The sequence below is a fragment of the Falco peregrinus genome, chromosome 8, assembly GCF_023634155.1.
Source record: "Falco peregrinus isolate bFalPer1 chromosome 8, bFalPer1.pri, whole genome shotgun sequence".
Lineage (NCBI taxonomy): Eukaryota > Metazoa > Chordata > Aves > Falconiformes > Falconidae > Falco > Falco peregrinus.
This window is the reverse complement of record NC_073728.1, coordinates 33435825-33463510: the sequence shown is the minus strand read 5'-3', so window position 1 is coordinate 33463510 and position 27686 is coordinate 33435825. Positions and strand designations below refer to the sequence as shown.

At 44.1% G+C, this 27686-nt stretch overlaps 1 protein-coding gene across 1 annotated transcript; it reads right to left on the bottom strand.

Annotated features, from left to right (window-relative positions):
- Positions 1–180: 180 nt before the first annotated feature.
- Positions 181–25568, bottom strand: SCTR (secretin receptor). Its single transcript, XM_005230802.3, is given in 14 exon segments — positions 181–4090; positions 5107–5148; positions 5332–5470; positions 5566–5657; positions 8387–8456; positions 8968–9028; positions 9117–9270; positions 10455–10587; positions 11555–11652; positions 11942–12045; positions 15944–16054; positions 18977–19103; positions 23026–23127; positions 23130–25568. Coding segments are annotated over 14 exon segments (1635 nt in total). The 5' UTR covers positions 23355–25568; the 3' UTR covers positions 181–3913.
- Positions 25569–27686: the final 2118 nt, after the last annotated feature.

Here is a 27686-nt window from a genome sequence, read left to right as displayed (position 1 = left end):
CCAGCTCTGCTTATTTGGCCTGCAGAAAGTGGTATAAGAGTACAAATGTATTTATACAGGTTTTTTTCCAAGCTTACTGTGCTAACAGATTTAGTTGAATGTCAGGAAAACAGATTTCCACCTTCAGCACTGAATTCATTTATGTAATCTCAAGTAAGTTAATTAGCACCTGGTGTTCTCTTTCTGATGGGGGAGGTCATTGGTCTGTCTCAGATGGTTTAACAGTATCTCTTAAAAGCAGGGTAATGAACATCACCTTTTGTTAATGAGCTGTTTAGACTTAGTTACTAACTTTAATTGGAAACTTGTGCACAAACCATTGCTTGCAGATAAGAATAACAAAATATCGGTACAGGGCATGCTAACTAGGGAGATATCCTGGGCTGTTCACTGGTATTTTGATTTTAAGTCTACAGTACCTTCATCAGCTGTGCTTGGAGGGACAATTGGTTTGGGGGTTGAGCTTTGCTTGCTTTTGTGAGTCAGGGAAAGGTGGTTGTAGGAAGATGACTGTCCTCACCTGCCTTCTCTTTCACTCTTCTGAGACCAATGGTAAGCAGGTAGTGGCTCTTCTAAATTTTCCACCGCCAGCTTGCATACACCAGAAGGGCCTCTGGGTGGAAGGCAGGTCTGCCCCAGGGGGTGTTGGCTAGATTCCTGGGTCCTGTCACCTTCACCTGGATCCGATGCCTCTGAATTGGCACCACCCACTTCTGAAACAGTTCATTTGAGCTCCCCTGATGCCCAGTGAGGCATTGTACAATGTAATTAGTTATTCACTGCACAACAATACTGCTTTTTGCTTCTGATGGTTTTGCTGGGAACTTCCTCGTTGCTGTGTTGGGAGAGAAAATCCATTAATCATTTCCTCTTAAATTCAGCCCTAAGGCCTTAGACTGCTGGTGTTCCAGCTGCTGGAGCTGCTGCCGCCTGCACTGCTGGCTTGCAGAGCCACAACCGGCTTCTCAGGGGACCTAGAGTGAATAGCCAGAGGCTGTCACAGCATCATCCCAAAACAATGATAACTACTTGACTGAAAGATGGCCCTATTCACCGATAACAAATTCCTGCTTTACCCTGAATACTGAGGAGCAAGTATAGAAAAAGGGAAGCTGGTGAATTCTGAATATGGAGTTTGCATTCAGTCTGTGTCAGTAGTTTCAGGCCACCGATGCTGGAGTCTGCATGCCTTGCACCTGTTCATCTCTAGCTTCTTGAACTGCTCGCTGAGATTTACTTCCCTGTTCCTCTTCATCTGCTTACAAACATGTCAGAGTTCCTGGAGCTCCTTCCACTGCATGGTGTATGTCCCGCTATGGTGGTGATAGGCAGCAGCTTTCTACCTCCAGGTCACAGCATCATAACACCTGGGGCTGTCTGCTTCTGGCACCTGCACGAGTGGTCATGCTTTTCCCAAAGAGCCAAAGACTCCAAGTGCCAGCTGACATAGAAGGCTTTTTATGGAATCAGCTTTTCATACAAACCAGGCCAGTGCTTGATACTTGAATCAAATGTAATACAGAATCTGAGAATACTTCCTTTTTTTTGGTTATTTCAGACAAGTCAAATAAAACCAAAATGGCCATGTAAAACAATAACATACTAGAACTTTTTTTTTTAACACAAACAAACAGCAGTGCTATATTTCAGGGCATGTGGTTCGCCTCTCTCACCAGGACTCCTGTACAAATAAGTATGACACTCAGCATGAGCTCCACCCGAACTTGTGCCATCAGTGCTGGTCTTAACTACATACTGCAGGGCTGGGCTCTTTACACTGGCTTGTGGGAGAGCCGGTAATTGCATCAGGTCTAATTAATTACATGTTATTATATCTTTGAATCTCTATTTCTTCATTTATGCCGGAAGAAGACACTTGCATTTAAAACAAACAGCTGCTTTGGCTTGGCTGGTAGATGTTTAATGCTCAGACAGGGAACATACAAGTTGTTTCACTCCTCTTGGCCTTACTTGTAGGCCAGAGAGAAAACTAAGCTAATGGTGGTATCTTTTCAGAAGTATCTGACTTGCTAAATGCTCTGGGACAGAGCGAACCCCCGAGAAGGTTGGAGGCTCTACTTGGCTTGGGTAAGTCAGGGAGAAATGAGATCTTTCACGCAAACATGCATGGAGGGGGTCTCTCTGTTCTTCCTTAGTCACTTCTGCTCTTCCTTCCACTTGCTTTGGCTAAGTTTTAAAGGACAAATCCAACTCAAAACCTTGCCATTTCCAAAAACTTAAGTTTAAAATTAATTCCTGGAAACACTTGCCAGCTCACTGCTTTATATTTGATTATTTTTTTCCACCCCTCCTGGTGTTAAAAGAGGTCCAGCTCTCCCACTGCTGGGTGACCTGCATCAGCTGGCAAAGCGAACCAGGCAGGGGAGGCTGGAGCAAACACCAAGCCCTCCCTCCTGCCGAGGTGCCCTTCCTCGCCTGGCTGCCCGCAGTGCCCGCTTCAGCGGGGAGGATACGGGCTGTGCAGTCTGTCAGAAACGGCAGGAAAAAAAAGACATTTTCCTGAATCTTGGGGTTTGAAACACTGCTAATAGCACTCAAAAACCTGCTCCTGCACAGGTAATTTAACTTTGAAAGCATCCTTAGAATTCTCTGCATGTTTGCCTTCTGGCAAAATGGCAGAAGTCTACCATGATGGTTTGGTGTGAATAAAAGCTGGTTAGAGCAGTTTGGGCCAAGCAGTTGGGGAATGCCTCTAGGTCAGCATTTGACAATGTCATGTAGGTGATTGGGAGGAGGGGGAAGGGTGATAAGCACACTTGCTTTCTGTTCAGTCATCTTTGCCCTTGAAGAAAACCAGGCAAGAATTGCCCCAACTAGGGAAGTGCAGATGCAGACTCAGAAGTCTTGATTGCATTTGACGTATGAATTTTTATCCCTTTCCCACTAAAACCAGGGAAATTTGCTTAACAATTTTATCCTTAAGAATGTAAAACTGTAATAGAAGCTCAGATACCTTGTGACAGCGTATCACAGTGCACAGTCTTGCAGATTTCAGCATGCTGAGTGATCATAGACTTTTAAGATTTTTGCCAGCCACTGTGGTGGTGTTTTTCACAAGATAGTTTGTGCTGTCCAGTTCAATTGAGTTTTAAATGTCTCAAGGGTTTCATTGCTTCCCTTCAAAGACTAGCTGGACAAGTCTTAGAGGTACAGACACAGTAGGAAAAAGCTATCTTAATGAAGTTTTCTTGGCCACCCTTGGAATATGCTATGATAGCTTTTTTACCATTTCAAGAAGATATGAAGATCAAAATTGGACCACTGTTATTTCCAAGGTCTCCATTGTTAGGAGAGGCAAAGGAAGAAAACCATCTGAACCTGCCACTGTCACTGAAGCAATGGATATGCAGTCAGAGGGGAAACTGGAGCTCAGCTGTGCGTTATGTTCTCAGTGTCTATCATTTGTGACCCCAACAGAAAGACTTTGAATGTTGGTAAATTTTAGAGATTCATTAATTTTGCATTTCAAACCCATGGGCTGTGTTAGAGGGTGGCATAACCTTCATAGTACAAGATTGAGTGTCCTGCCAGCTTCAACAGCAGAAGAAATAGAGAACACTCACCAACCTGGCTTAGCCTAGAACATGTTGAAAAGCCACATGGAAAATGAAAGGTCACATTTAAGGTAGAAATAGCAGCTGAAAAATACTGGTGTGGAAAGAAACACAAATGACTATGGCTAGAAGCCCAAGGAAAAGCATAAAGCTTTGGCCCATTTTGCCTTGCAAAATAACTCTGGTGCTACACAGGATATAAATGAACAGATGTGCTTCAAGAATTGTTGATCTATAGCCAAAGCCCGCTTTCAGATGCATACACAAGACTCCCAGCACGGTCCATGGGACTTAACCATGTGTATCTGAGCATGGAGGTATCCTCCAGGTGTATAGTGTTAAAGCACGCTTGATCTTTGGAGGGTTGCTCTCCTGTGCTCTGGTGGGCTTGACCTCACCATCTGCATCTCTTGAGTTAAGCCGCTTCCTCCGTTACTTGCTGAGGCACTGAGATGCTGACGCAAGTGTTTGCTTAAATGCCACTGCCTCCATTTTCTCTGAACTTCCAGCTGAACCTGGGTAGAAAGATCACAAAATCCTTAGTTCAGCTAGTTTATCTTGGAGCCCTGCATCATGGAGAGCAGTATAACAGGAAAAGGAGAGCAGGTAACCTTTGCCAAGGTTTGGATTTATTTCTTTAACCCCCAGTTTAAGGGGTTAGGGTAGGACCTGTTTCTTGTCACTTCTACTGATACTGTTGTTGCAGCCACACAATTTTCTGTTAACCTCTTTTTCTGTTTAATTGCATGTTAAAATGCTCACAGTCTAGCTGGCTTTAGTGTTTGGTTTAGATTTTCCCAAGATTTTGATTTTGGTTATAAAAATTGGACAATTTTGTATACTAAGGTAAAAAAAAATCAGATTTTCTTTTCAAAACAACTTTTTCTGAACCCTGTTGAAGGATCAGTTGAAGTATTTCAAAACCCTCCTCCATTTCAAAGTGACTTTTCTTCCAACCATAGGCAATAATGATTTTTTATTCCCTTACAACAACCTCAGGATCTCCCAGGTTTGGATGTTTTTCCCCACCTCTACCAGCAGCAGCATTTCAGAGCCCAGGTTCTAGCCCAGAAGCCTGGGAGTTATCATGCAGCTACAAAGGAATGGTCCCTCTTCCAAAAGTTTTACTTATGAGAGGCCTAATAGATTTGGACTGGATATAGCTTTTGATAAATTCCTTCCCAAGGATCAAGCAAAGAGAACAGCCATAGGATGACAGATAATAGCACCATACATCAGAACCAGTTGAATGCCAGTGTGACCGTGTGCGGGATGGTACTCCCAGCCTCTGTTCCCAGACAGTAATAATGCTATCAGATTTACTAAAAGGCTGCAATAGTTGAGAGATGAAGTTTGCATCTGGCATACAATTACTTAAGTTTGCCAGATCCAGGAGGTATTTCATGAGTGACGTTGGGTAGCTGGGAAGAAAACCCTCAGATAAAACATGCAATTCATTGGAGAACGTATCCTGCTGATTAATAAGGCATGCTTGAGCAATAAAAAAGAATGTTATATACACAAAACTCACCTCACCATTAAGAAAACAATAAAGTACAGCCACGACAAAGCCCTAAAAGATAAAAGAACCATAGCCACAGAATTAGAACTGCAGTTTCAGCTTCTTAATGGGGATGAAGCATCTCAAGGGAAATTGGACAGCTTGGTTTTGCCATTGGAACTCTGCTCTGTTGCAGAGTTATATGTTATACCTATTTTTCTTATTTTAAAGAAATAATAGCTTGTCAAATATTACCTGGAATGATCCAAGAGCCAATTCGAAAAACAGCTGAATTTCCATTGTGCCACTGCCTGTGTCTTCTGGGAAAAAAGCAAAGATGATGTAGTGGACCCCAAAGAGTGGGATGAGGAGGAGCATTGACTTTGCAAGTCTCCTGAGAATGAAAACAGAGGGGAAAGCCATTGTAGACAGAGCAAGAAGAGCTCGGGTGGGCTCACATGGCATAAAGTCATGATGTAAGGGACATACTTGTATTGGTTGAAATCACTGTTCCGTCCTTCAGGTGAGCTGAGCTTCCTCATCAAGATTCTTAAAATGTTGACAAAAAGAATGAAATTTATCTGAAAAAAAAGAAACAGACCAAAACACAAAAGGAAGGACATGAAAATAAATAATAATAAAAAAAAAAAACAAATGCCCAGTAAGCATGCACATAACTGCTAGGTATCAGCAGAGCCAGTTTGGGGTGTTTTGGCTGAGCAGGCAGACTAGAGGGGCTGGGACTGGCCTGTCCATGTCTCTGTCCCCATCCCAGTCCCTGTCCCTGCCACTCCAGCCTGCCCTGAAGTGCTGGCTGCTTTCCCTGCTGGATTGCTGCACCTTTAGTTGTGGGGATGGTGATCAGGGCTTATTATCTAGGCATATCACCAAATGGCAGGGAGACCAGGCACATTGGTAGGATCCCTTCTGGTGCCAGGTTCAGACAGCCTCTGTGCAGTCTTTGGATGCCAGCAAAGGGACAGCACTGGAGCTGCCCATCACTAACCAGGGCTGCAAATGCACTTTGTTCCGTGCCAGAAGACGCAGCACGGTTTGGGACGATGGAGGCAAAGCAGTTAAAAGTGGGGATAGGAGAGAGTCGACACTGAAGTCCTTCCTTTTGCATTTTCCCCCTCTGCAAGGGTGGATATCAGATAAAAATGCTGATGTCCTGCTCAGTTTGGGTGAAGGTGGGTGAAGCAATAGCTGGGTTTTTTTCATTCGACCCTCAGGCAGAGCAGGAGTGGCAGGGGAGGCAGAGCTGGCCTGAGCGTGCCCCTCTCCCACGGCCAGCATGCAGTACTGGGAAGCGAGCTTGGGTAATCTGCCCTTTGCGTGTGGGCTCCCAACATCCCCTGTGCTCCTCCTGCACCCACAGAGCCTACCACAGCCCTTTTGCAACACGCTGCACCATGGCAGGCCCTTATCCCTCCCCTGCTCCTAGAAACACCATCGCAGTGGTGCATCCTCTTCATGGTGGTTTGTACGTGCCTGTGGGTGATGGAGCAGGGGTCTGAGGTGCTGGGTTTTCCTAAAAGAAGTAGGTCTACTGTAGATGGGACAGATCCAGGATGTCCCTGGGTTTCCCGACTTATTGGATTAAGAGGGAGCAACTGTGGCTGTGTGGTCTGGGCTGCTGAGGGTGTCTGGGGAGGGCTGGAAGTTTGGGGAGCTGGGAGGAACAAGGGGTGGGGAACATGAAGGAAAGACTGAAATATTCTGGGGGTGTTGGGGGGGGGGGGGAAGAGGTTCAGGTCTGGGGGTTCTGGGTTCTTTTAACCCACTAGGCCAGGTATGCGCAGTGTAGGCTGAGCAGGACTTTTTGCTGATGAAAACTCCTGGGGAAGGCCGGACGGTGGGGTTCCTGCTGGGAGGGATTGCCCGCGGGCAGCACAGCAATGCATGTTAACCTAGGAGCACAAAGGAGGTTATCGGCGTCGATTTTCTACCCTTTGAACTGCTGAGGACTGTGCTGTGAGGAATAAAGAGATTAGATCTGAATTCTGAAGGACTGGCTGTTTGTTTGTCTGTGGCTATGGGCTTGAGAAAAGCCTCTACCTTTTTGGGTAAAGAGGCAGAGTCGTGCTGGCGGCTCCTGCCTTAAGTGGCTAAGCTAGATGTGATCAGGATATTTAGGAAACCTGGAAGGGCATAGTGGGTGGTGGTCATCAAAAGATAAATTAAGATTGTGCTTTTTGCCTTTCAGAATGCCTGGGCTTTGTTGGCATTTAAATAGTGCTGAGTAGCTCCTGGAGCATAAGGGTAGTTTCATTAAGAAAAATAAATGCTATGGCCTCATTAAGTTGATCCTGAATCACTTTTGTGGTCTTCTGCTGATCTTGTGGGCATGAAGGATTGCTCACTGGTAAATGGGAGCAGAACTTTAACCCACCACCTCTGCTGCCTGGGTTTCCAAGAGATTGTGCAAGTGTTGCAGTTTCTGTCTTGCAAATATTATGGCTTCTACGGGCAACACAAAACCCTCAACCATCTCTTGGGTTCTCACATGGAGTGTCAGTGGGTTACTTGATAGCCACTAGCAGTACGCGTGTTTCTAGTGCTAGGGCTTCAGATAGATCATTGCGGAGCGGTTTGTCCCAGAGCATCTCTGCTGGGCGGAACAACTATTTCGAAGAAGCAGCTCCAGCCCCTCGGTGCCTAAGGCTCTGAAGATGAGCACCAGCAAATACTCAGACTGTAAGTGCGGAGTATTATATGTACCAAACTACTGCCTCGTACTGGGTAGGTTCACACTGGGTTTCAGTGCCTGTGCCTTATTTCAGTGAGCAATGCCGTAACAGTATAATTGTGATCTACTGACATATGGTGCATGCAGCCTGTGAGCTGCTTTCATTGCTGAAAACAAAAGCTAATGGTCATGTAAGGCAAGTTGTTTTTGGCTTTGCTGAGAGAGGCATTGACCGGGAGACACAAAGGTGATTGTACTGAAATGTACAGCCACTTAATTTCTCCTCCAGAGCCTTCCTTGAAACAGTCCAAAACAAGCTTCCACAAGCCAGCCAAGTTCACATGAAATCAACAGGATGTGGAAACCTGATCTTCTTCAGGCTCTTGCTTCTTGGGAGGACACTCTAGCTTTCCTTGTGAACTTAGCTTCGGGGCGTTAGTTACTTGACTAAATCCTGCTGAGCAGAAGTTGCTTAAGCAGTAATTCATGTGTCACACCAGTCCGGGCACATGTCTAAGATCAGTTCAGTAACACACTTCTAAAACATGTTGAGCAAATGATCTCTGACTTCATGATATTTGAAAATACACTTTGAATCTGCTTGTCCCAGAAAAGACTTACAAAAATAGACAAAACTACAGGGCCTCTAATGATCCACCAGGTATTGGCATTAGTGTTAATATCCCAACACCTGTAAAAATAGAAGAGAAGGTGCAGTCAGTTATCAAAACACTGGTGTCTGTTCAAAGAGGTTTAGTCTGTTTTGCACTTTAGATAGGCCCCTATCCCCTTCTTCTACAAAATTATTTTCCTGTTCTCAGTTAGCGGTACAACATTGCTGATAAAAACCTGTCCACCTGCACTGGACAAAAGTATATCCTGCCCTTAAAGTACAACCACTGTTCAAAATTTTGGAAGGGAGAAAAGAAAGGAACAAAGTTTCACCAATCAGAAAGTCAAATACAGATGCTGAAAACATCATGGGCTGATGAAAATTGAGCCTTTTTCTTAGATTGCTCAGCTGGGTGGGCCTCTACATGCATCCATGCTAGGATCCACACTCACACCACAGCAGGGTAGTAGTTGGTTTATTTGGTTGACAGTGGTTAGGAATGAGCAGGAGCCCGTGGAGCAGACTGCATGGGTGGGGGCTGCATGCTCCCCCTGGCATGCCACCTTCCCCCACTCTCCACGCAACTTACCCAATATTTTCATGGAGTTGCCTCGCAGTTGCCCATGCGGCCACAAAGACGGTTGGGGCACCTGCAATTGGAAAAGCTAGTTACTGCTCCACAAGTCCCTCCCAAAGGCAAAACAAACCCACATTTATTCTTACTGAAAGAACCAGTACCCCATCCGAGGGTGATGAACCGCCAGAGGAACTTTGTTTCCGAGAAGAAAGAAATAACCAGGAGAGTATGGAGGTACAGTCCCTCCACAAGGAGCCAGCTGTAGTTAGACATGATGCAGTACTGAAAGAAGACCATGGTGAGCTTACACCCAGCCTGAGGAAAGAGAGGATAATTAGCTTCTGCCTGGGTTTGTATCTACCTTCTAACAAAGACAGAGCAGTAAATAAATCTTGGCGGGCGAACGGAGGGATCAAAATGGGTGGCCTCGAGATAGGCATTTACATGACAAGAAAGCAGGGCTGGCACTTGCAAATGCATTAATCAACTGCCTGGATAACCTAATGTGTCATGGACACATAGGTTTGGGTTACTTTCTCAGAGGAGTTTCACTATTACTACCTTATTAGTATCAGTAGCACTAATATCACCTTAGAGAAGCACGTGAATGTATTTATCAGTCTTTTTTTTTCCAAGAAAAAGGGTCGATAAGACAAGTTAAAATTTGCTTAGAACGTTCTTGTTTAGAAACAAAAATCCCGCAAAACCTGGGGGAAAAGTTTTTCTTTGGTTTTTTGTTTCCCTTCCAAAATCTTATCTTTTGGTCTAAAGCATTGAACATCATCTCCGGTGCTCACACACACAGAGACACCCAATTTTCAAGATATTTTGCTGCCAATAAAAAGAAAAAGGAAAAAACAGTCCAAAATTTAGGTGGTTCCTTTTCCAGGCTCTCTGGGTGCAAACCCCTGTCTTAATATCAGGTCTCACACTGCAGTGTAAGTCAGCAATATTTAATATGTTCTTGTACTTTTCCTGCCAGCCCCATCTACTGGGATCTAAAATTCATGTAAGAATCTCCACCCTCGTGGTGTATCCTGTGTTCACAGCCTAAGACACCTGTGTTTAGCCATTTCTGGGTCAATATGCTGAACTCCTGGTGTCTTCTGTGGCCATTTAGTCAATGCAGTCAAAGTGATGAATGCAGGTACCTACTTCAGACTGACCTTGGTGCCCTCTGCTCCAATACTTGTAAAGGCATCTATAGCCAGGAGAAACCACACCTGGGTTTCTGTGGTTATGCTCCAGCCTGGCCTGCTTTTGCATCCTTATGCCTCCTTCACCCACACAGAATACCATCAAACAGGGAAATCTCAACCAGGAACAACCCACACAAGAGATCAAGGGATGGAGAAGGGACAGGGCATACCTCTCCTCTCCCGTAACCCCGCATGCTGAATAGAAAGCTGGGACAGAGATTTCCTTCCCTGCGTACTAACTACTGCTAGGATCCTGCTGGGAAACTGAGGCATGGAGCAAGCTGGAAGGCAGAGGGTTACCGTGTATGCCCTGCAGTAATTTGCATCTTCAGAGGAAAACAAAACAGCATCCTTGATGAAGTTGGACGAGGCTCGCAAAATGAATGATGTGAAGAGATGCATGTGGATGTAGTTTCTTGTACAGCGAAGCCTTCTGTTGCAAAAAGAGAGAAAGATCCTGTGAGGTTACGTTCCTAGCCAATGTGGGCAGCTTGTGGCTGTAAACAGCATGTTCAATCCCTATTAATGCTAAACTGGCAAATTTAGAATGCTGTTTTTCTGTCTGTGAAAGGAAGGCTAAAGCATTTCTCAAGAGGGATATCCTAGAGAAGACCTTAAACAGCTAGAGTCACATCTGCTCCATGCAGGTACTAAAACAAGCTGAAGGTTGCCAGAAGGATTGTGATTTCACACCAATATACTTGTTCTAGCCTCTCACCCTCCCTTCTTTCTGGAGTAACACGAACCTAAGGTGTTTATCCACACCTGGGTGGATTTATTTCGTTTGCCTGCACAGTGTGCTTGTGTCTGGAATGTTTTCTGTACTAAATCTCCACATAATCTGGGTCCAGAGGCCATGCAGCCTGAAGACAAGTTTGCAAAGCAGTTGAGGTTCCTTCTGCCTGGAGGTGCAGCCCTGACACTTACTGTAAAGGAAATTCATTTCACTGAATAAGCAGCAAAGTACAAATTCCAGGTTATAAGGATGTGTGAAGAAAAGCTGACTGTCAGATCACTGCTGTAAATCTGAGACACCTTCCCAGAAGTCAGTGCAGCAGCACGTAGAGCAAAGTTTTAGCCACAGTCTCAAGTGGGGAAAAGACACTCTTCCCAAGGGACACTGAAGTCATGGGAAGACCTCTGCAGGGAGGTGGTGCAAGTGCCAGTCTGAAAAATACATCCAGCTACATTTTGAAAAGGACAGGGGAGCACAATGTGAGGAACAGCCCTGACATTTTCTGGGAGACAAGACTAAAAGGTCATTTTTGTTACTGATTTCTGTGAAGGTTTTCAGAAATACTTCCATTTTTAACTTGCCCTGAAAGCCAACAGAAGGATCTGTGTTGGCTGACATGACCAAAAGTCCTGGCCAAATGCCAGCCAGAGATGCTTCTCCTCACCTGAAAGAGGCCAGCACCGCTAAGGCTATCATCAGCGTCACAAGGGAGGTGCAGTACCCGATGGTGTACATGGTCTTCAGAATCATGAAATAGGAACGCTGCAGGGGAACATGTATTTTTACATCTTTACCTTCGACTGTCTGGTAGAAATCAGCCCATACCAAGAGAAAGATGTCTCCTCCTATTTAACAAATTTTCTTGTAAAATCAGCTACTGAAATTTTATCCCAAGCAACCTGTTCTGATAATTTGGAGGAAGTGTTTATGCTGAAAAACATCTGTCACAATAACCCCACCTGAGTTAAATCATAGCATCATTCAGTCTTAACAAGTTCCTCCCCCAGAGCCCCAAGGCAGCAGATCTGTGGTCACAGGCACTCAGACTCACTCTTGCCTCGTTTGCTGTGTCATTGACATTGTAGCCACAAGCGATATCAGGTCTTGGATATGGGTCTGACCAACCTTCGCTTGTACAGTTTCGGTAGACAAAACCTGTGTGGTAGCAACAAAAGAAAGACAAAACCAAGTGTGATCATTTCTGATTGTATCTTCATTCTCCTTGGGAGTCAGTCACAAACATGTAGGTTACTCCAAGAGCAAAGAGAGTATTGTCCCCAGGCAGTGCACTCCGCATAGCTGGTGGTGAAATGCAGCTGAGCTAATTATGTTGTTACTTGCCCAGTGTACTTGTGTGGGTCATAATATTGTTTGCCCGCTCACAGATGACTGTGATGGATGTGTTTTTATTAATTGCAACATAAATAATACTGTTCAGTACAGCTGGTGTTTCTTGGCCAGTATTCCAAGACCAGCAAACACGTGACTTGTTCAGTCACAGATTCATGCTCCACGCAAACCTGCTACTTTCCTGAATGCTCCCACCTCCTTACTGTGCTTTGTCATGGTCCAAAGAGAACACAAAGCCTTAGACGGTCACAGATTTTTAGTGAGATTTAAATGAAAACCAAAAAGCTTGATCCCACAGCCAGGTCTGGGCATTATCTTACACTGTTGATTTCCTCCCTTACGTGCAAATTAAAGGCTAGGATGGGATTTCCCTCACTTAAGTTAGACTTCTAAAAGCTAAATTCTTGAGTCCAACTGTGTTCCTCATGGCTGTCTTACTAGTCAGTGGAGAAAAAGAGGCATTTGCAGAATTCATCTCATTTTCAGACAGACATCGGCAAAGGACAGTTTATCTGACCCACTTCTGCTGGGATGACTGACTTTTAGACTCCTAAAGCTGAGTGAGATGGATCCCCAGCAAGCTGCATGCGGTTGAGCAGGGCAGGTTCAAACATGTCCATATTCATGTTTGGCACCATAGTGAAAGTGAAAAGTCCTGCCCTGCACACCTTACAATCTCATTGGAAGAAAATGACCCTAGCAGGCATGTAGGTTACGTACTGAAGAGAAGAGAAACTTCCACAAAGAAGTAAAACCGCTGCTGACTGTCCTAATCATGTTGATCTGTCAGGTAGGAGCCACACTTGAGAAACACAGAGTGAAATCCTGGCTTTGCTGTAGTAATGGCAATACTAGCAAGGACTTAGGACCTGAAATCAGCAGCCCTTCGTAGCAGAAGCCTTGCCAGAAGACACCATAGAAGTCTGGTTTTGCCCACACATTTAACCATGGGGACTCCAGGGCATCCAGTTCCAGCAAAACATCCCCACAGTGTTGAGGATTGGAGGGAGATGCATATACAGCAGTGTTTGGCACTGGTTTATGCTCTTTAGAGCCCTGCTGGGACTGTCAGGACAAAGTCAGGGCTCCTGCTACCTCTGGGCTAATTCTGGTGACCTGACAACATGTCTGCACTGGATTTGAACACTTCTGTAAAACTGCAAGGTACAGGAAACATGCTGAGACCTCCAAGTGGGAAGAACTCTGGGTATGTCAGTATCAGACCATTAATATGATGCTTTTGTGAACATCTTGTTCCAGCTTAGCATCTTTGAAAGGGGCAGGGTTGCTTTTGTAGCCAGATCTTCCATGCCCTGCTGCAGTGCAGCAACAACAGGAGAGAAATAGCTCTCCCAAACAGTTCTCCCCAACCTGCCTTGGCACTCAGCAAGGGAGCAGTATGATGGCAAATTCTCTACTTCAGCTTCAGTTGTTAAGACACACATACTAACTCGTAGTATTGCGTGTATAAACATGCCTGTAACTGTTTTTAGCCTGAGGATGTCACAGTAGATCAGACAAGAGGTGAATTTCTGTGTTGGTGTGTGCATGCAATTGTGTTATATGCAAGGCATGGGAAATAACGCAGGGCATATTATGTTGATGGATATAAGCAAAATTTTAACAGTGCTACTTGCTTATGGGTGACACACGGTGGGGAAACTGCAGCATGTTCCACTCTGAGCAGACTCAGGTCCACACTGTGTAAAGATCTGTGCTTGGTGTTTACTGGTCCTTAGAGGCTTTTGGAGTTGCCTAGGCAAGGGGGAACAGGGACTAAAGGGATGGCTGTGAAACTGGGGCCATCTGATGGGGCATTTTCTGGCTCTGAATCCCCACAGTTGTCACACCTTTCCTCATTTCTTGCCTGAGACACAATGTGCGGGTCTGGATGTGAACTTGGTTCCAGTATTATTTTGTTTCTTTGGTCTGTTATGTGGGAAGGGGCCAGACAGTCTGGGCTGCAAATGCAAGCCTAGATGTCAGCACAGAGCTCAACAGCATGGAGACCAGGGTCTGGTCAGAGCTCAGAGCTATCTCTGTCCCTGAACATATGGGTCTTTGGCATTTGTGGCTGCCCATCTGCTTTGTAAGTGGTGAGGAGAGAAAACTTCTATTTTTTCTTTAAGCAAACAGATTTTTGGTTTCTTTTGCAAAATTGCTTCAAACAGGGCAATGACTGTAGCAGTAATTAAATGCAGGAGTCACAAGGCAACCGCAAGTATAAGATCAGAGAAGAATGTGGCTATGAGAATAAGAATAAACTATTGCTGACTTTGACTCAAAATGCCAGACGCAGAGGCCGAAATAAGATGCAAATGCCAATGGACCATGTCTTTGGTTTATGATTTGAACACTGTCACTCTGATTGTTGCTTATCAGAAGTGGTTCAGCTCTCAGCTTCTCGATAAGGAGGGCAACTAAAGTTTAAAGCTGTTAGACTATCTCCAAGATAACCCAATGCACATTTGAGATGCAAGCATGACCTTTGGACGTACAAATTCCTGTTTTCTGCCCGGTGCGAAGGCCAGAGGCAGGGAGCAGTTCCCTCTAGCGGCTGAACCAGCAAGGAACCAGCAAGAACCAAATTTCATGCATTTACGGTCCGGCATCACTATGCTAAGGATTTGTGAACACATGCCAGATGGATGATTTCTTCAGCGATCTGTGTCCTTGTGTAGTTTATCCTCTGTCTTTAAACCAGGCTACAGGATTCAATGGGCAGCTACTGTTTGTGTGTACAGAAAGTAGCAGGGTATTTATTTTAATCTGAATGGCTCATGTCTGATTTTATTTAAAGAGTACTAAGTGCTTCTCCTCTGATTTATCTAATCTTTATTAGACAATCTAATACTTGTCTCCCATTCCTCCCTCCATAAAATGAATCTGTATGCTTTTCTGTAAGTAAATTAATCCATGTCCTATAACCAAAGAATGCAAAACCCTCTTCCAATTTGAGTTATTAACTCGCTAAAGAGAAATGTAAGCACGTTTCTTGGGTATTGCTGAAAATGAACAGAAAGTAAGCAGGGAGTCCTACTTGATAGCTTATGATTACTGTAGCATTCTGGAAATAAATTTCACTTCATTTCTAGCTTAGAAAGACAACAAATGTTGCTTGAGCTTATCTCTTTTTAAGTTGTTTGGTAACAACCTGAGTTCCCATGAACGTGTGCCACTTGTGTGGAGCTTGTCACAGCCAAGGGACAAGCCCACAGTGCAGTCTTCCTCTTGATGAAGGCAAAAAAGGGATCTTTTTCCCCTACCTGCCTGGCTGTTTTCCCAAAACTTGTATGAACTTAACTGTGTGTGAAATTTTGTCTCCGTCAAGCTCAGTTGAGATCAGCCACTGGCTCTAGGAATTATTAGAAGTGGAAAGACAGGCAGAAATACATAAGCACTGAGCCTGAGTGAAGAAGAATCTTTCCCTTAAGAAACCATGCTAAAACCCTGCTTTTCAGTATAGCATTTGCTTCCTGCACTTTTTTCCACCTGGCTAAGAAAAATAAACATCTTGCTACTTTAATTCCAGGCTTTCCCACATCTAGCTTAGTGTTGGAAGTGGAACTGCTAAGTGACCATCAGCTGTTAAAAGAAACAGGGACACAATTTCACTTCAAGTTCAGACCTGACAGTGGCATCCCTGTACATAACATTTTTAATCAAAAATACCTGAGCAAGAAAAGCATATTTTCAGTGTTACCTTTTTTCCCAGTCAGCATCTGGAAGAATTCAGGGCAGTGAGCACTGACAGTCTGTCCCACGGCAGATGAAGGCCAGCAGCTCATGTTATCCCACATTCCAACACATCTGCCTGTGGAGGGGGCAACAATGAAATACCATGCACCATCTCCCAGTGACAAAACACTGTGAGACTTCTCCCAACAATGAAACACTATGAAACATCTCCAAGCAATGAAATGTCTCCCAAGGACCATGGCAGCTAGAGGAGCAAAGATGCTCAGTACTCTGAAAAGCAAGGTGGATGAGATAGAGCAAGTCCTGCTGAGACCTGTCAAGACTTGGATGGGACAGAACAGGTCCTACTTGCTTCAAACCAGCCCCAGCAAGTTCCATGCCTGTCCCATTCTGGTCCTTGACTCCACTGGTCTGTACTAGCCAGAAAAGAGCAACTTGGGGCATTGTGAACTTTGCATCAGGCCTATGGCTAACCCTCTGTCTCCTGGTAACTATTGAATGGCCCTGGAAAGATGAAGGAGACCAGAAGTGAGTTTTTTATCCTACCTTTCTGTCTTTCTAAAGCTTCCACTTTCACCCTAATGTTTTCCTTCCATACCCCTTTTTGTAAACAGAAAAAGATACAACTTGACTAGGAGTTTAAACAGCTTCAGAATGATACTAGGGAAAGGGCAGAGAGGAGCAGTATCGATGTCATCCTGTTATCACCATAGATACACCTCTGCTTGTTCATCTCTTTCATGATGCCAAGACTGTCCTGGAGTGAATAACACCAACAGACCACTCACTGGGCTTGGCCACAGCTCTCAATGGCTTTTTTGCTGCAGGAGAACAAAACTTTGCCAAGCTCTATCAGTCCTTGGGAGTGTAAAGGGAAGGTCATCACATTTACAGGCCAGGACAAAACATGGATACACTCCAATATGGTGGCAAAATCTGACCATACTGTTGTTTTTTCCAAGGCCAGGCCTCTGACAGTATGACATACCTGTTGGAGGACCCAGCTCAGAGCAGCCATTGAACCTGGAGTCCTGCTGGACTCCCTGCAGTCACAAGCCTGTGGCTCAGTTGCCCTCCCTGCACCTTCTGCCACCCAAGGCCTCTATCAGCTGCAGGGACTGACTGCCACTGCCCAGATTCACCCCATTTCCTTCAGTTAGGCATGAGAACTCCTTATTTTAAGGCTGGGCTTGTCATGGTCCCCTCCTACAGTCAGGGTGTGAGGAAGGCTTTTCCAGCTGCACCCTTGCCTTGGCTGTGTTGCCTTCTGACAAGGCTGGTAGACATGCATCAAGGAGCCAATGGTCAGTGGAGCACAGTGTGACAGTGATCTCAACTTAGACATCTTGCTTAGGTGCTAGAGGCTGGCATGGATGAATTTTGGCCTGTGGTGCAGAGTTTAAGAGAGAAGACCTACAGATGATGCCCTTTGTGCTACACAGAAACTGCAATCCTGGCCTTTCTTGTTTTGCTCTTCTCCAGACATAGGCTGAAATCATTCAGGCTGGTTCCCTTTTGCCTCTGTTTATTGTCATTAGTTTTAGCAAAACCTTCTCTTTGGGTTTTGTAACATGACGGGGAAAAAAAGAGGCCAGAGGAGCATGCCAAGACTACTGTACACCTGGCGGGTCCTGACATGTGCCAGATGACCTGCATGCTCACTGAAAGTGGAGGGGAGGAAGTGCTGAGCACTCTTCAAACACTTCGTGCTTTATAAGGCCAGCCTCTCTCAGCCTGCAAAAATATTTACATTTCTAGAAATGTGTTGATTTCCTCCTGCACAACAGTCCTAGTGCCTGGAAATACAGAGCTTTTCACAGCCAGGGCGTTACAGCTCTGATGTCCCCGCCTGTGCCAGTGTGTATAGGACTTGGTAACCATTTACTTCCAAGCAACAGTTTAACAGCAAATGATACATCACCTTGGGTGACATTTATGCCTGGCTGTGCTGCATTGTTTGCGTTATTGAACCTTCATGCCAATGCCACTGGCATAAAGCCCCCAAATCAGACTCAGTGCACAGAAAAAACACGGTAAAATTATGATGTTGGGATGATCTCTGCCCAGGAGAAGAAAACAAAAACCAGCTGAGCCATTCCTCCTGCAGGTGGGCTTCTTGCCATTCCTCACGGAACAAAGCCAGTGCCACCCACCCCTGCCTAGCTAAAGAGCTTCCCGGATGGAGGCAGAGTACAACAGCACCTCCCTGGCATCCCTGTGCTCTTCAGGACCTCCCTCGAGCAGCAAATAGAGCATCCCCCCAGCAGAAGTACATGGTGTCACCATGACCAGAGCTCCAAGACCTCCAGCAGCTTCCCTCCCCTTTCTCCCTGCACCTGAGAGAATTATCCCACCTTCGCTCATGCACAAAAAGGAGCGTAACCATGACTTGAGTTATGTTAATGCAACACTTCTCCCTTCTCCAAGCTAATGCTATCAAAAGCACAGAGTCTCTTTTTCCTTATACTGCAGGAGCATAAGAACTTTGTGCTTGATTCACCCTCAATTAATCAATCCTGTGTGTTTATGCCACTTTCACAGAGATGTGAGCATCACAGCAGAGATGGCACCATGGAAGCTCTGTTATGTGACAGTAAGTTAGAGCAAGGAGGAAGCGATGAGGACCTTCAGGCCACATGATTCAAATGTTGGCTGTTGGTATTCATTGATTCTGAAAGCATAGTTAAGTAAATTTGCACTTACTGGGCAGACTTTGTAAAAATTTCCTTGCCCAAGATGAGAAGAATTCCAAATCCTCTGCAATTTGCAAGATTTTGTTGCTGATGTGCTCCCTAGTTGTGAGGACTGCAGTTGAGCAGCGGAGTAGAAGGCTCCTACAGCTCTTGCTGTCACAGGTCAAAATCCCACTCTCAGAGCCTTATAACAGATCTTACCTGTTTTTCTGCTCCTAAATGAGAGATACATATAGGGTGCATGCCTTCTGTGGGGTTGTCTGATTGTGAGTCCACGGAGCTCTGTGAGTCCACGGAGCTCATCTGAGAGTGGTTTTTATCATGCATATTAATTCAGCCTTTACCTGAGCTCAGGAGCAGATAGTTTTCAGTTGTTCCGTTCTTCACCTCCAGGGAAAGCGTCTCAGCACAGTTTTCTTCCTCCTTTTTCAGGACACTCAGGAGGTCACAGACAGGTGGGACAGCTCTGATCTGCAAATTTTAAAAGCAGTGGAATCAATTTTCCTCTTATAACTTACATCCCCTTGACAGGATTTACCCTTCTTAGGCTCACATTTCTCATGCAAGCCAATCAATATGTGGGCAATATTTCCTTGAAATGTAGTCTATTTTCCTAATTAAGTCTGCTTTTTTATCATAGCAGCAGGCAAGCACAGACTGAGTTTCTGCCTTCTCCTTTTTGCTGACATTACTGTTATTGAGAAAAATGTGTTATTCTGGGAAAGTAAACACATGAGCAGGATGCTCTTCCAAAAGACTGCAGAAACATCCAGGGCGCTGCTGGACTCTCGTAGAGCAACAAAGAATTACTCACTTGCCCCTGGCAGTGTTACACCATAGACCTGGCAGGTCATTTTTCCTGGCAGAAGTGATCCAGGTATGCCCACTGGTTGCAGACCACCCAAGCCTGTTTCACTGCTGCCGATTACGAAGCTGCAGGAGCCAACCTGAAGGCAGAATCTCGCCCTGATTTTTGTGAGAACCTAGACAGTAATTTGCTCTAAAGTCGTTTTCTCATCTTCCCGTCTTGCCCTAATCCTCCTTTCTTACAAAGCAGTGTGGAAGTGTTAGTCTTAACTCAATCCTCATGTAGAAATTAAATGTGCAGTTCATTGTATGTGTAGCTGAACCAAACCGAATGTACAAAACAGCTACTGACCATTAAAATGTCATGTATTAAAAATCATTGCAAAATTATTTGCAGGACAAGGTCCAAGTTGTTATGTCTTGCAGGAAAAAAGTACTTGTACCATTATTTTACCAGTTTCTGTTATTTTTTACAATAAAAATACTGCATATAAGTGGGTTCCCATTAAAAAGAGTTAAGTAATTCCTCCCTCATGAACAAAACCAAAAATTGATCAATTTCCACTATGGAACTCATAGGTACATATATATCTATATATGCGTATGTATATACACACATACTTAAAAGATTAAAAACAAGTCATCAGGATCTATTATTTGAAAATTATCAGACAGAATTTTTTAATGTACTTTATGCAGGAAAAGTTAACCCAGCAGCATCATATTACTACTCAACCTAATCAATCTTGTAGCACTGCTGATCACTTTCAGATTAGATTTAGGAGAAAGAATGATTACTGAAAACCTTGTAATGAGAATTATTACTTTTCTACAATTAAATTTTAGCCTAACAGACATCAGCAACTATATTCCCACTCATTTCGGCTGGAAGTACTCTGGGTATTGTATTTCTGAACAAAGTTTGATCTTTCCAGCAGTGTATCATGCCTCATCTAATTGGTCTGTTGTGTTTAACTTCAGCATCTTTCTCCCTTGTCTTTGTGCATTATGAAATAAATAAACTGAAAGCCATTTGATTTTGCATAATGTAATGAATTTTCTGGAATCACACATGCAAAAGATTCAGATGAAATAAACTATCCTCTGATGCCAGGACTTAAATGCATTTGTAATGCATGCAACATTTGGGAAAAAAATAATTTTAAAAGCCGCTTAGTCTTTGAAAAAACAGAAATGTCTGACTGGCGTAACATGTCTAAAAAAACATAACTGCATTTAGTAGTTTCAGTTGTTAGCTGAAGGTTGAATTTGACAATTTCTAAATAGTGACAGGTTTTTTCAAACTTCCATTATTTATCATTCTATTCTTTATATTTTATTATGATAGTAAAACAATTTAGCACATTTTCAGAGTTCACAAGTACAAATGTGACAATTAAGACCAATAACATACTTCTGCTGTAGTATCTCTGTCTACAAGTTGCTGTGAAAATATGTTAAAAAACAATGTTACTGCTGAACATTTGAAGTTGCTGACAGAATGGGTCTGGTTTGGACGCAGAGTATTGAAGATGATACTGAACATACATAAAAATAAATGCCACCAATCACGTTAGTAACAATCTCAGAAACAGGAAAATTCTTCATCTTAAATAAGCTTACACATCTTGTGGGCACCATTTTCTTTTAAGAAATGTAGGTCCTAAGAAAGCTTTTACTCAAGAAAGATTTAAAGCCTATGTTATTTCTTTATGACTAGCATGAGGCCACATGCTTTTAGCGCGTTCAGCTGTAAAGACCATGCTGATGCTCTGACACAGCATTATTTTCTTACATAAAATGTGTTGCTCAAGCAGCAATGTGGTGTAGTTAATGCTTTACAATTGCTGTTTTAACTCACCAGGTGATGTCCACCCTATTCTTCTGATCAAGTAGATATCACTGCCTGGTAATAGACATGTGGGGAACAGGCTTTTAAACCCAGAGGAAGCAAAGAGCCTCCAGGTGCTAAAGACCTTGTTTTCCACAAATGCTGTCGCTTGGTTGGTCTTTGCCCGTGCTGGCATCTGATGGGACAGGCTGGGTGCGAGTGGGGCCATTGCAGGTCTGCTGCCACTGTCTGCTGGGTGCTGCAAAATCCCACTTCCCATGGCACGGCCAGGTAACCCAGCTCTACTATCAGCTGCACTCAAGTCTTGCTCATATTTACCATCCGCAACTGGGAGCAAACAGTCTGTCCCCACGCCTTGAAATCAAGGAGGTAAATGGGCTTCTCTGTGCATGGTTTCTTTGTCTCTTCCCGAACAGTTCACTGAAACAGCTCACAGCCCACAGGCTGTCAGATTTTCATGAGGTGGCAAGACATCCTCATATTTTCTTTAAAGACAATATAAGATACCAAAACCATTCCAAACAGAAATAGCTGTGATAACTGGATGTCCAGAACGGGCGGAAAGCTGCAGTTTGTGACATTGTCAGCAACAGCCCACTACAGTTTTTAATAGAAATAAGAATAGATCTAAACACTACTTAATATAAATAATATTTGCAGCCGCAGAATTCCCAGCTATTTATTTTGAAAGTAAGTGGGTTTAGTTTAATGAGAGGATTTAAAGGAGAACAAAAGATGCCTGGCAAAATCAAAATAGATATTTTGAAGGATTAGGAAAAGAACAAGTGGAAGGAGACGCTCTCGGTGGCACCCCGAGCAATGACATCTATTTACAGAGTCCTTTAGATAGAATCTAAGAATAAGAAACGAAAATTACAAGAAAACCATCACAGTCACTATTTTTATTGTGGAAGACAATCAAAAGGAAAAAAACATTTGCAGATTGCATTCACTCTGCAATTAAAATGTCTAGGCAGAGCTCAGGTTTTCTTGGAGTTTGAACCAAATCCCCTGCTGTGACAGACAGACTGATTTTTCCATTAGTTGCAATGAAACAGTGATTTTTTTACAATTGCTAAGAGTTCGCTCCTTTCCCAATTTCTCACACCCAAGCTGAACATATTTCAGTCTCGGTTTTATATGTTTTCAAAATCTGAATAAGCTGAGCAGCACCTGGACGTCACAGCCCAGGTTCAGCTGTTCTTCCTGACCGGTCTGAGCACGCGGAGCTCAGCAGCAACAATCTGCCACATAAATTCCCAGTAAAGTGATAAAGCTAAAAGAAATAAACCAAACTTTGTGTGTCAAACATCACTTTGCATCCCTTCAGTCTGAATCAAGGGAAGCAGTGGCAGTCGTGGGTATTCCCCTTTAGGGAATTGCTTGCTGGTGTAAATCAGCAAAGCTTCTCTAAATGGCATCAAATCTTTTCTCCTTCACCACAGAACCTGCTATGTTTACCAAAGCAGGTTAGTAACACTGCTGTCTTTATAATAGGTGGGGAAACTGAGGCACCCAGCATCTAGCCATATGACCACTGTCAATTAGTGCAGGAAGCAGCAGAATCAAGAAGGAAATAAAATAATCCCAGGCTCTACACAGACCTTTTTAAACAAAGACACCACAACTTCATGGAATAGAGGTGCGCACACTCAGACAATATGTGATTCCATGCAATTGGGAATAAATAGCTCTGAGCTATTCCTCAGAGAGGAAGCTCTGAGCTGTACCTACCAGTACAGTTGAAATCCAGAAGATGATCACCCAGACAGTCCACATAGTCAATCACAGTCTGTTTCTTTCATCCCTCATGCATCAGAGGTCACTGATCTGTCTGTATGCTCTCCAGTTTGGTTCCTAGCTCCTTTCACTTCGTCCCTTTCCCTCCTCCTTTTTTTCCTTCCCAGCTTTGACCATCCTTAGCCAATGTTTCTCTCCAGCTGCTGAGCCCTAGAGAGCATCAGCAATGACAGGACACCTCCCATCCCCCTCCATCTTCCAAGCTCTCCTCCTCCTCTGCAGAAACCTCCTGTCCCAAGAATAACAGCACCTCGCTTGAGCATGGTCCTACTATCGTTTGCCTTCCCTCCTGACTATTATTCACTGTTATCAATGGGTGTCCTGGGGAATGATCATTCCTCATGATCCCATGATAAGGGACTGAGCAGGACTCTCATGTAAGATGTCAGTCCCACAATGGCAGAGGCAATCAATCAGGGGGAAACAGAGTCCTGGAATAAGTGCCCTGCTGAGAAACAAGAGTTGGAGGAATGCGATTCAGGCTGCCTGCGCTGCCTCTGCTCTCCACAGCTCTGCACATGCCTCCCGCAGGGAGCACACATCCCAGAGAGCCAGAAATCAGGAGGCTGGCAGAGCCTGCTGCAGGAAAGCCGGCTACCCGCACCTCCCATCAAGCCCAGGCAAGCACAGCTGCCAGAGCTGAAGGCAACCTTGAGTCTGGGATAGGTACCAGAGAAAGGGCAAACAGGGGACCTGCTCTTCCCACCCCTTGCAATGCTGAATGCTCCTGGGGCTTCACTATCTCATCCAACATCCAACATCCAACATCCAGAGAAACAACCAGTCTGCATTTCTTCCCAATGCTATAGGTTGCAAGATGTCATCACGTTTGGATCCCTGTGTACCTTGTTGGTGTGATACAGATTCCAGCTGTCCTGGGTTCCCCATAGGCAGTTCCTCAGGAGCCCCCTTTCCCTGGCAGCAGAGCGCTCTTTTGTTTTTCCAGGTTTTGTTTGTGTGGCATAACCATTGTAAAGGGGATGTGTGCTTACCCTGGTTGTGGGCTCCCAGCTGCCAAGGCAGGCACTCTAAACTCTTGCTTGCCAAGTTCACTTGTGGCTCAATAATGAATATGTCTTTAAAAAAGTGCCGAAGTTTACACGATGCACTAGTGCTCTTTCTCAAAGCACTGTAGTCCTCAGGTTGTGTCAAAACTTCTTTTACTACCTATTCCAATTTACCACTTCCCATCACCCCAGACAGGTCACATGTGATGCGGTGCTGCCCAGAATGAGGGTGTGCTCCAGTTCTACCAGTAGAGTCAATGACTACGGCCATAAAACATATGGCTCATTACTTGTGCACTGAAAATCTGGCCATTGGATTGAGCAAGTCATCTGCTGAGTAGCACCATGAAGGAATCCGGGTTTCCTAGTGAAAGCTGCCCTTTCCCGTGCCAACTCTGACCACAGTAACTCCAGCTCATCTCTATATGTGCTCCTTAGGACCATTTAATTGCAATGCTCTTTGTTTCCCTACACACCACCCTCATTTCTCCCCACATGTCCAGAGCAGGAGTCTGGCAAGTGGCAGTGTTTGCTCTAACCCCGCACTATGTCTGTCCTGCCCTGCTGCCCGGTTTGTGTGTGCTAACTACCCAGCTAGCACGCTCACACAACACTTGCCCTTGCAATGGGCAAACGGCTCAGTCTTTGTTGCCCCTGTCCACACTAAACTTGTAGTAATTTCCATTTCTTGAAGAGCTCTGCTTTCCTGCAGAGTTTGGTTGAAATTGGTCAGAGGGTTAAACTGTTGTTTAATTGTTAAAAGGGGGTCTGAGAGGCAGCCAGACAATATCATTACAGTAGTCTGAAGAAACCACATTGGCAATGCTTCATCATCTCAGTGGGGTGCCAAGTCATTCTCTCTCTTCCTTTGGATGAAGGAATATTTTATTATTTCATTCATATTGTAACAGCTTCCGCTGAAAGCCACTGCTCTTGCTCGTGTTTGTGCAATTGAGGGAGCTTTGCTCCTGAACGTGCTTTCGAATGTGGAGCATTTTCTGAAATAGGCGATGGTTGCCCGAGACTTTCAGAGAGACGATGTTGGACTTAAATACCAACAGTGTGAATGAAGAGCTTAGTATTTTGTGACCCTTCCATTATATTCGTGTGTAGGCTGAGTGTCTGAAGGAAGCTGGATGCAAAATAAAACCTGGAAAATTTTCATCTGTGCAAATCATTGCTTGACTCGCAGCACAGCAGATGTCAGTGCAGCTGGACAGTTTGCAGCAGGCTGTGAAACCTCGGAGCAGCAGCAGACTACAGAGAATAGTTACCAAGAATTCACATATCCTGAAATTACATGTTTGTTTAATTAAATAATGTAGCATTGCACTTGGCTGCATGCACCTACCTTTATTCCTACTACATATAACTATTTTACATTTGTCACAGCTGCAATTTCTTTCAGGTCTGTAATCTAAACCAGAAATAAAACATCAGAATTTGTTCATGCAATCTTGAAAGACTTTTAATTGTAACTTTAGGAGTAAATAAAATAAATTGCTTTGTATTACTCTGGTTGTAGGAGTGTTTACTTATCAAACACTAACCAACTTTGATGTTAAGTATTTATCTATTAATACTTAAAATTTCCGTTAGTACTTCAGCCTAATAATTCATTTTTCTCCCTCCTTTGCTAAATAATTAAATTGTTTGCAATGCCTCTATTACAGCTTCACAGTCAGGCCACATATTTTTCATCTGATATTTGCAGTACAGAGATAAAACTGAGGTGAGAATCACCTATTTAAATCCTAGTTCACAATCTTTATTTAAACTAGCCTTCCCAAGAAAATCTGCAGATTTGTTGGTTGATAATCTCCTCTTTTCACCTACCTTTTCCACTAATTTGCTACCTCTTAGGGAAACCTTAGAGAGCTTTTCCAGAGGTGCATCATACTCAGCTCCTCTGATGTGGAAGTGGAGATGGATTCTGATTTACACTCAACTATGACTGTCCAAGCGGACAGAGAGACAGACATGTGAACTGTGTTTCTGTGGGAGGAGAAATATGTTAGCATGCTATTTGCTGTACTACGTTCCCAAGGCCTTTTTCTTGGAAACAGAAACAAAACCCTGGCAAGTCTATAGACCTAAGCAAGTTCAGCACGGGGCACTGTGATTAAGCTCTATAGCTGGCAAGTCTATTTTCAGTGCCAAACTGTGCCATGCAAAAAACATAGTATTATGCAGAGACATCTCCCCTTGCCCCAGGGAGCCGACTGGAGGAGCCCAGCCTGCTTAGAGAGTTCTCCAAGAGATCCATTCTGGCAGAGAAAAGAATTTCAGCCATCTCCCCAGCTTGTCAGGTGGAGACCAAGCTGTCTGCCTTTGTTTACTCAGCTATGGTGAATGGATAGTTCGGAACAGTGCCAGCTTGCTTTCTTCCCTGATGCCTGAAATGGTCAAAGCTCCATCAAAGGCAGACAGCTGTGCACATGGAGCTACATGGAGGAGGTGCATGCACCCAGGAGAGGAAGGCTGAGATGGGAGGTTAGGTGGGCAGGAGGTGTTTCGGGTACATCTTTGATGGATTATGTGCCTTTAGAGTGGTGTAGCACATGGGGGCTTATATAGAGGTGAGGCGAGGACCAGCTCCAACAGAAAACATGCTGTGAAATGGTGGGATAGCGAGCTACTGGAGTTCACACAAAGGGTCTAGAGCTGATCCTGAACTTTCGCCTAAAGCCAGCTTGGATGTTGTCATCACTGGGCATCTCTCCACAGGCTTGTCAAGGGTGTAGGCTCCATTCTTTCCTAATCTATAGCAACTACATTTTGCTAAGTATGGGAGCTACATTCTGGGAGTTGAATTTTATGATCTGAAGTTTTTTCTTCCTTCCTTTTTTATTCAGAGTGTTGCACTAATTTTGGTCACATTTTACCTCTTCTAGAAAAGCTGAAAGGGAATAATTTTATTCTTAGAATACATAAGAAAAATAAAAAGTTCTGGAAATATTTCTGGCTTTTTATACTAAGCCTATGTTTAAGATATCACGGCAAAAACAGCAGGGCTGTGAACACAGTTTGTCCCAAACACACACTCATGGCAGAAGGAGCTGGGGCAGCCAGTATTCTCAGATTTATTTTTCATGTTGCCTAGTGCAGGGTATCAGTGCAGATTTCTTCAGTGTTAATCTTTCTCTTGGGCTCCTCCATTGACCCTGCTGGGTGTCTGGAGGGCTTACAGCTCTGGGACAACATTTATAAGGGAACGCCAGGGGATCTTTAGAAAAATAGGTTGTGTTACCCGAGGGAGCCACACTGCTGTGTTTAATTCATCATTTCTCAGCTTCGTCAATCCATCCAGATTGCCTGTTTAAAGCAAAAAAAAAATAATTGTGCTTTCCCTTCTCCCCTGTACACATGCAGGTGAACGTATCATCAGTCATGGGTGGTAAGAGCAATGCACTGAAAACTGTTTTTAAGATTATGTTTCGGGGACTGCTGTTTAACACTGAAAAGTAAGAATATATACGCAGTGGAAAAAAGAGATGGTCTTTTTTAAAAAAAAATATTGTAATAAAACTTTCAAAGTCTGTTTTAAGCCAGGCGGGCCCCAACAGGCACTGCAACCCCAGCTGGCCT